This window comes from Sceloporus undulatus, chromosome 6 (assembly GCF_019175285.1).
Source record: "Sceloporus undulatus isolate JIND9_A2432 ecotype Alabama chromosome 6, SceUnd_v1.1, whole genome shotgun sequence".
Lineage (NCBI taxonomy): Eukaryota > Metazoa > Chordata > Lepidosauria > Squamata > Phrynosomatidae > Sceloporus > Sceloporus undulatus.
The window spans coordinates 611086-620644 of NC_056527.1; the positions used below are offsets into that span (position 1 = coordinate 611086).

General features: G+C 48.9%; 1 protein-coding gene across 1 annotated transcript in view; it reads left to right on the plus strand.

Annotated features, from left to right (window-relative positions):
- Positions 1-5951, plus strand: part of LOC121933139 (zinc finger protein OZF-like) — a 9982-nt gene extending 4031 nt beyond the window's left edge. Inside the window, exons 2-6 of the mRNA XM_042472478.1 lie at positions 420-644; positions 814-921; positions 1052-1177; positions 2887-2991; positions 4014-5951. Coding sequence (XP_042328412.1) covers positions 888-921; positions 1052-1177; positions 2887-2991; positions 4014-5374 — 1626 coding nt within the window. The 5' untranslated portion in view covers positions 420-644; positions 814-887 and the 3' untranslated portion in view covers positions 5375-5951. The remainder of the gene's footprint in view (positions 1-419; positions 645-813; positions 922-1051; positions 1178-2886; positions 2992-4013) is intronic.
- The last annotated feature ends 3608 nt before the right edge of the window (positions 5952-9559 follow it).

Below are 9559 nucleotides of genomic sequence, written 5' to 3' on the forward strand. Positions count from 1 at the left end.
GTGATGATGAAAGTGGGGTATGTGCAAAGATGATAAAACCATGCACGCCTCTGAAAGACAAGACTAAAGATATCAAATAACACACCGTTTCACACAGAGATGGGAATTGTTTGGCTGTTGGACTGCAGATCCCATCATCCCCAGTGGGGTGAAGAAGGATGGAAGATGCAGTCTAGCGACATCAGTTCCCTCCTCTGCACCGCAACTGTTTAAAAATCTTTATTAGATTCTTAATTTGGGTCGACTCTTTCCCCTGATCTTTTCTTTATTTCTGCACAAGAACAAACGAAGAAAGCCCAAATGCTTCCTTGTCTGATGAGCCATGGTCCTAATTAGCAGAGACAAACGATCATAGAATCGTCAGATGCTGTTCATTGAGATCGGAGACCCTTTAATGGGCCCTTTTCCCTTCTTTGCAGGTCTGAAACTCTGCAAAAAGCCGATTGCCGCTGTGAGGAGATGAAAGGAAGCCTCTCCCCAACTTCTCTGGGGCTCCGAAGGTGCCTCTGGCTTTTCCAGGGGAGACCATAGCAATCTTTGGGGTGCTACACTACCATCATGAGAGGGGTTTTTGGGGTGTCCTGGCCCCCCCACCTGGAAATGTCCCCCGTCCGGCTTCATTTTGACCTGCCCCGCTCTGCCAGGTAAGCCTGGGGGAGGGATAGATGACCACTGGGATGCCTTTTGACCATAGGATTTTGTGCAAACACAGCACATGACTGTCCAGCGATGTGGGCATGAATTGAGGGCTCTGCGTCTTGGTTGCAAAGGAGAAGCATTTCAGGAAGTGCTTGTTCGTTCCATGTTCAACAGGTTGTGTTGAAGTAAAAGCGTGGGCCGAGAGAGAAGGGGACTTGTGTGGCTGGAAAACCCACCACCACCAGTAAATGGAGAGCAAGATGAGGAGGTCCTCCAGCCCAGGTGAGTGACTTGTGGGTCATTGTTCAGCCCACCCTTGGGGGACGATGTGGGTGTTGGGGTCCAGAAATGCCGCAGGGAGACAAGGGGGCTTGGGCTGGACCTTGGCTTGATGGGGGTCTCCTCCTTCCAGTCTCAGGGTGGGATGCTCCAGGACACAAGGTTGTGGTGAAGGAGGAACCAGAGGAGGAGCTGCCCATCGAATGCCCCCAGAGCCCCCCAGAGACCAAGAGAGAGGCGCCTCCTGAACCCATGCCAGGTAAGAGAGAGAGAGAGAGAGATTCTTCTTTGCCTTTGGCAAAGGAATGGGGCTCCCTTCACGCAGGATGACCAGATGTCTTCCTGTTCCAGGACATGTCCTACATTTCCTGTCCAGGAGGAACTCCCCATAGCCCTCCATTCTGACATCTGCAGACAGTGATGCAGCCTAGGATCGCATTGGCCTTTTTAGCTGCCGCATTGCACTGTTGACTCATGTTCAACTTATGGCCTACCTGGGCTCCTAGATCCCTTTCACATATTAAGCCAGGTTTCCACCATCCTATATCTGTGCATTTAATTTTTCTGTCTATATACAGTATCTTACATTTCTCTCTGTTGAATTTCACTAGCTTTGGCCCAGCTTTCTAATCTATTGAAATTCAAAATGACCTTATTGAATTGTTTAATGTGCTTTTAATCTTCTCTAATTATTTTCATGGTTTTGCCTTGTTTTAATCTGCTTACTTTAACCTTAGTTTATTTGTATGCGATGCTTAGTTTGGGCGATATAATATCTACTACCTTCAAGCAAAACTGAATTGAGCAGACTGGGACAGTTTAAAAACCATAAAATAATTGAAGCAGATTAAAAGACCATTAAATAAACAAATTAACTAATAAATAAGCAGAGAGTGACACACATCCCTTCCCTGGTATCCCTTCTGGCGTGAGAAAGATGCCTTCCTTTCTGTGGGTGCGACCAGACTTAGATCAGGATCCTTAATGCCAGTTGCTCTCCCCAAGAGAAACCCCTGCTGTCCTTCCATGTATAAATTCATGGATGTATTTGGTCTTTGGGGAGACATTTTGTGTGGGGCATTTGTTCAAGGGTGCAGGAGTGGTCCTGTGTCAAGGAATCCTAAAATTGGAAGGGACCCCAGGGGCCATACAGCCCAGCCCCATATCTGCCATGCAGGAATACCCGGCGAAGGCGCTCCTCAGAGATGCCCATCTATTGCAGGGAGCCCAAGAAGTGAATGAAAGTTCAGCAGTGTATTAGGAATATTTTCCAAAGGTCTGAAGCCCTGGTCTACAGGTGACATACTGTACCTTTCTATAGGAATTCAAACAAAGTACTTCCAAGCCATAGAATTAAACAAAAAATGTACATTTGAAACCCCACATGGGCACCCCATCGATGCCCTTATCAGGACTGTTTTCACTCACTCTCTTAGCCTGGCATTCTGGCATTCCTTGTTTGGGTCATTGCAGACATCCAGGCACCGCTTGGGGCAATAAACAAGCCAGAGATACCAGGAAGAGCCAGGAAGAGATCTCTTTGACTAGAGTCCTTTCCTCTAGTCCATCCTGATCCAGCTCCAGGCTTTCTAGCTATAAAATGTATTGGCTGTTTTTCAATTTAATTGCTAATTTTGTTAATTTTTGCCCTCCTCAATCCAGCTTCTCTTTAGAGACCTCCAAAGAAGGGGATTCCAAGGCAGTCCATACACCACTCTCCAAGAGCTCTTAAGTCAAAAGGTTCTTCCTAGTGTCTAGACTGATTCTTCTCTCTTGCAATCTGCATCCTTTGGTTCACGTTCTATGCTCTGGAGCAGCCGAAAACAGCCTCGCTCCATCTCCCACCTGATATCTCTTCTCAGATACTTAAAGACGTCTCTGTCATGTCTCAAACTATAGGAGAAGAGGTTTCACCCCAACATTAGGAAGAGCCAGCGAGGGATGTGACTTTTATTTGTCCTCTTTCAGGGGCCAAGCGGGAAGTTGCTATCAAGACGGAGCCGGAGGACGGTTTGTACGGCGCAGGGTCCGGGGAGTCCAGTGACGGAGAGTCCAGCAATGAGACGGATTCCTGTGAGTACTGGAGGCTCTTTGGCCCTTTCAAGGGAACATCTGGGGCACCTCTGGCTTTGCAGGCATTAGACCCTGCTGGGGGTCCAAATGGGGGACAGCTGGGTCTCTGTTGCACACAGATGCATTTGGGGTGTGTGTGTGTGTATCCTTCAGACCATGCTTATGATTACTGCCATGATGAACCCCATAGGAACTGCACCCCTCTCCTCAGGAGCTCTGGGCATCCCAATCGAGTCCTTTGTGTAGAGTAGGACTGGTAATAGGATTGGGTCCAGGGGATATTTTTTGTCCCAGGACTCTCTGGAGGCTGCACAAACTGCCAGGAAGTCAAAAAACAAAACAAATCCTGATAACTTGGATGTGATCCAAAGTCCCCTTTCTGTTTTTGCAAAAGGAAAGGTCTATTTTAAAATATTAAAACCGTGTAGAAAGGAAGCTGTCAGCCTATTTAAAGGAGAACTGGCACATCCAGAGGCTTTGGCAATGGCAGCTGGCCCTTCCTTTTCAGGGATGAGAAGAAATCTTGGGAATCCTTTTCTTTCGGTCTTTACTGTAAGTTTTTTTGTTTTTCCCAGGAAGTCTTTTTCTGGAGACTTTTTTCCTGGGGGAACCAAGGCCCACAAAAACATCCTTGGAGGACCCCGTGCCACCCTTGGGCCACACATTGCCCACCCCTGGCATGGTTAGCAAGGGGGCTCCCCACTCTTGTCACTCGTTGTGGCACCCCAAGAGAAAGTCTGGACTTGGGGGTCTGTGTGTGTGTGAGCGAAACCCTTCCAAACTCTTTGGCACATGGGCCAGACTGAGGATGCTCTCCACTGACCCTCTCCCCTGCCATCACTATCTGCAATGCAAGAGCCCCAGTTATAGGGGGCTCTGCTCCCCAAGAGAGCTGTTTGGAGGTAGGCTTGTGGAGAAGCAGCTGCTGAATCCCTCCTCCTCCTCCTCTTTGTCCTTCTCCTCCTTCTTTTCCTTCTCTTCCCTAACCCTAACCCTAACCCTTCTCTTTCTTCTCCATACAGCCGACCCCAGACCTGATGTCATTGTGAAGATGGAGCCGGAAGATGATGCGCCCCACTTTACAGGTTCTCCCAAGAGCGACAGAGATCCATGGACTGGGCAGGGGAGCGACCTGGGGACCCAGAAGGCTTCAGGAGGAATACCCAAAAGAACGTCATCCCCTCTCGGTGGCTTCAGTGTCCCCAGGGAGAAGCTCCTTCCTCCAGCCTTGCCCACCCCAGAGGCTGTCTCCAAGCGCTCCAGCAAGACCTACACGGCCGCTGAGCGCCCCTTCGCTTGCAGCGTGTGTGGGAAGCGTTTCCAGCACCGGGGCAACCTGATCACGCACCTGCGGGTGCACACAGGGGAGAAGCCGTTCCCTTGCACAGAGTGCGGGAAGAGCTTCAGCCAGAAGGGGGACCTGATGCGCCACTTGCGCATCCATACGGGGGAGAAGCCCTTTGAGTGCACAGTCTGCGGGAAGAGCTTCTGCTCCAAGCAGACCTTCATCCTCCACCAACGGATCCACACCGGGGAGAAGCCCTACGCCTGCCAGGAGTGCGGGAAGGCCTTCAACCGCAAGGCCAACTTCGTCACCCACCAGAAGATCCACCGTGGCGAGCGGCCCTTCGTCTGCAGTGAGTGCGGCAAGGGCTTCTGTGCCAAGAAGACCTTCATTCTCCACCAGAAGATCCATGTTGGCGACCGGCCCTTCAGCTGCCCCGAGTGCGGGAAGAGCTTCAGCCGCAATGGGGACCTCACCCGCCACCAGCGCATCCACACTGGGGAGCGGCCCTTCGCCTGCGCTGACTGTGGCAAGTGCTTCAGCCACAACGGGGAGCTGATCAAGCACCAGCGCATCCACACGGGCGAGAAGCCCTTCTCCTGCCTGGAGTGCGGCAAGAGCTTCAACCGCAAGGGCACCCTCATCACCCACCAGCGCATCCACACCGGGGAGCGGCCCTTTGTCTGTGGGGAGTGTGGGAAGACCTTCAACCTGAAGACCACCCTCATGAAGCACCGGCGTATCCACACGGGCGAGCGCCCCTTCACCTGCCTGGAGTGCGGCAAGAGCTTCAAGTACAAGGGGAACCTGCGCACCCACCACCTCACCCACACCGTGGAGAGGGTCTACCCTTGCACTGAGTGCGGGGCCATCTTCGGCCAACGCAAGGAGCTCAAGGCTCACCAGGCGGCCCACGCTGACGGCCAACTGCTCCCTTGCTACGGCGGGGATGATGGCGAGAACCTGCGCCCCTTCCTCCAAATGCACAGTCCCCTCCTGCTCTCCTGCGCCCCACTCCAGGTCCCCCTCGACACGTTGACCAAACTCAAGCAGGAGGCTGGGTGCAAAGAGATTGAGCTGGGCAATGCTGACCCTTAGCGGGAAGGTGGGTGGGCTGCTGGTGGACAGGCGCTATTTTAATTTATTGTTGGCAGCCCAGCCAGCTGTGAAAGACCTTCTGTCCCTAGGGACATGCTGCATGAAAAAGGTAGGTACAGTGGGCCCTTGGTATCTTCTGGGGTTTGGTTCCAGGAAACCCCCATCCCCCATGGATGCTCAAGTGCCATTAAATACATTGGAATAGTCAAATGGTGTCCCATGTATATGAAAAGGCAAAGGCAAGGTTTGCTTTTGGGATTTATATTATATTATATTATGAATATTATGAATGTTTGAATCTGTGGATACAGGATCCGTTGAATCTGTGGATACAGAGGGCCGACATTACATTCATATGTACATGAATGAAACAAAGACTTGTGTTGTGGGATCTTGGAGCTGGAACTGCGCCTGTGGGTCTCTCCTATGGCTGAAACCCAGGCCCCCCGGGAAGATTCATGGACATTTGTGACCCTCTCTTCTGTTTCTAAAAGTCCATTTTTGCTCCATAGATGGATGGACAGATGGATGGTTCTCTCTTCTTGGTCTCACTGCTGCAGCACACAGTTTCTGTTTCTGCAAACAGGGCACTTAATGGCCTTGTGGACAGTTGGGGTGGAAGTGCTACTAGCTAAGGCTAGTGGGTTTGGGGGGGGGTCTTTAATGAAGATTGGAATAATAAAGTGATTCCCTTGTTCAAAATGGAGTTTAGGTTCAGTAAATTGAAACGCCAATGAAAACAATGTTATTGTGTTGTTGTTGTTTTAAAGTAAGTTGAAAGGCTAACAAATTGCAGACTCAGAAGGGGAAGCATGGGACTTGAGGTGACATAGAATCATAGAGTTGGAAGAGACTGCAAGGGTCATCCAGTCCTACCCCATTCTGCCATGCAGGAACTCTCAGTCAAAGCATCCCCATTGACAGATGGCCATCCAGCCTCTGTTTAAAGACCTCCAAAGAAGGAGACTCCACCACAATCTCCAAGGAAGGAGTTTGTTCCACTGTCAAACAGCCCTTACTTCTCAGGAAGTTCCTCCTAATGTTGAGGTGGAATCTCTTTTTCTGCAGGTTGAATCTATTGCTCCATTGTGTCCTCTGGAGCAGCAGAAAACAAGCTTGCTCCATCCTCAATGTGACATCCCTTCAAATACTTAAACAGGGCTCTATCATATCACCACCTAATCTTCTCTTTTCTAGGCTAAACATACCTAGCTCCCTCATAAACTCCTTATTATAGGGCTTGGTGTTTTCCAGACCTTCCACTATTTTGGTCACCTTCCTCTGGACACTCTTGAAATGTAAACTTGTGGATACCAGCAGAAGACACACAGCAGCTGAGAAAATTAATAGAATCATAGAGCTGGAAGAGACCACAAGGGCCCTGATCCAGTCCAGCCCCATTCTGCCATGCAGGAACTCTCCATCATAGCATCCCCGACAGATGGCCATCCAGCCTCTGCTTAAAGACCTCCAAAGAAGGAGACTCCACTACACTCCAAGGAAGGAGTTTGTTCCATTACTCTCAGGACATTCCTCCTAATGTTGAGCTGGAATCTCTTTTCCTATAGCTTCCATCCATTGTTCCATTGTGTCCCAGTCTCTGGAGCATCAGAAAACAAGCTTGCTCCCTCCTCAATATGGCCTCCCTTCAAATAGTTAAACATGGCTATCGTATCACCTCTTAACCTTCTCTTCTCCAGGCTAAACATCCCCAGCTCCCTAAGTCTCTCCTCATAGGGCTTCATGGTTTCCAGATGTTCCACCATTTTAGTTGCCCTCCTTTGGACACATGGCTCCAGTTTTCCAACATCCTTTTTAAATTGTGGTGCCCAGAACTGGACACAATATTCCAGGTGGGGCCTGACCAAACAGAATAGAATAGAACTTACTTCCCTTGATCTAGACACTATACTTATATTGATGCAGCCTAGGATTGCATTGGCCTTGTTAGCTGCCGCATCACATTGTTGACTCATGTTCAATTTGTGGTTTACTTGGATTCCTAGATCCCTTTCACATGTACTTTCATTCATCCAGGTCTCCCCCATAATCCTATATCTGTGCATTTCATTTTTCCTCCCGAAGTGCAATACCTTACATTTCTCTGTGTTGAATTTCATTTTGTTAGCTTTGGCCCAGCTTTCTAGTCTATTCAGGTCATCTTGAATTTTGATCCTGTCCTTTGGAGTTTTAGCTATTCCTCCTAATTTGGTGTCATCTGCAAATTTGATAAGTATGCTTCCAATTCTGTTGTCCAAGTCATTGATAAAGATGTTGAATAACATGGGCCCGGGACAGAGCCCCACTGGACACCCCACTGGTCACTTCCCTCCAGGATGAAAAGGAGCCATTGCTGACCATCCTTTGGGTTTGGCCGGTCAACCAGTTACAAATCCATGTAACAGTTGCCTTGTCTAGCCCACATTTTACAAGCTTATTTGCAAGAATGTCATGGGGAACTTTGTCAAAGGCCTTCCTGAAATCAAGATCTACTATATCTATGGCATCCCCTTCATCTATGAAGCTGGTAATTTTATCAAAGTAAGAGATTAGATTTGTCTGGCATGACTTCCACTTAATCTTTAAAGACTGTAATTGCCAATTATTAGTACTTTGTTTCTGAGGAGACTGTTAAATCCTACCCTGCCTCAGAAAGGAAAGGTGACCAATCTCCTGAGGAAAGTAAGGAGATATCTAGAAGGGTTTTCCCTGCCTCAGAAAGGAGAAAGGAAGGCTGACCCATCTACTGAGGGCTTTTTTTAAAAAAATAATATTTTTCCCTGAAGGTTCCTGACTATTCAGTCTTTCCTCCCGAAAGAGAAGGGTCTCTGTGTGTGCGTGTGCGGGGTGTTCTGGACAGAGACAACTGGCACATGTGAACATCTGAACTCACACAGACCACCATCCATAGAACATGACATTTGGCTGTTCGGAGTGACCCCTAAGTGGACTTGTTTGCCCTATTCTGAATGAAAAGTAGTTATGCTGGCAGGCCACAATCGGCATTCTTGTTCAGAAGCAGCTTTCATTTTCAACACAGTCACAGCATGATTTCCCAGAAATGGAGGCGATTCCTTTCACATCCACTTTTGTCTTTTGCCCTTTTAGAACAGCAGATGAGGCAGTTTCTGGCTACTTCCTTCCAACCTGAGAAAATTATTCGAGTTATAAAGCTGACATAGACCCCACAGAGCAATGTTTTTTGGGGGTTCCTGATCCTGAGGGACGGCTGCTCTTTGGGGAGCTCTGAGAAAAAACACCTCCAAAAGCCCCAAAATGGTTCTGAGGGCCCCCATTTAGTTCAGTCTGAGGTGGATTCATTTCCCTCAGGCACAGAAAAGGATAAAAGCACTTTCCCCTCAGAAAAAGAAGGATCCAGGCACTCCCTGGTCATTTGACTTTATTACTGGGGCGAGCCTTTGTCCCCTTCTCTGTCTTTGTATGAAATTAAAGAAATGTAGGACTTCTTCCCCCTCAGAGGAAGAGAGGTTGATTCAGCTGAGAGCTCTCTCTGGACAGAGACCCACTTTAAGTATCATCATGGCTGCTGGGATTTGTAGTTTTCATCAGCTACTGAGAATTCCCTGACAGAGGGACCTAGTGCCTCATCAAATTACAAATCCCAGGATTCCAGAGGATGCATCCATGGCAATTAAAGCAGGATCGAATGGTGTAATAGTGTGGAAGAGGGGGACTGGTCCCTCCAAACTAAGGAGGGCCTTTCCGCCATTTTGAAGCAGTTAAAACAGAAAGAGATGCATGCCCTCCTGGCCCCCATTTATTCTTCTCCCCCAAAACCCTGAGGGCCTTGAGGAGGAGGGGGCTTCCCAAGGGGTACATTTCAAGAATAAATAAGGACTCTGAGGGGCCCATTGTGTCCTTCTGTTCGATGCTGGGCTTGTGGTTCTGGGGATGAGGCTCAGCCCTAGGCCTTCAGGAGCCATGATGCTTCCTCTTCTTGAAGGGGATTTCAAGCCTTTCCTGAGGAAGTCCTGGGACTGGCGCCTTCACAGGACACATTTCTCTGTGCATTTGGGGAATGTTAGCCAAGGCTGATGCACAAGATGAGCCACAATAAGCCTCCCTGCTTCTCCTCTGGCCATAGATTTGCTCCGACTTAATGCAATGCTGTACTATATGGAGTGTATTTATCCAGGAGTGAGGCTTTGTCGTTTTCTTTGAGAG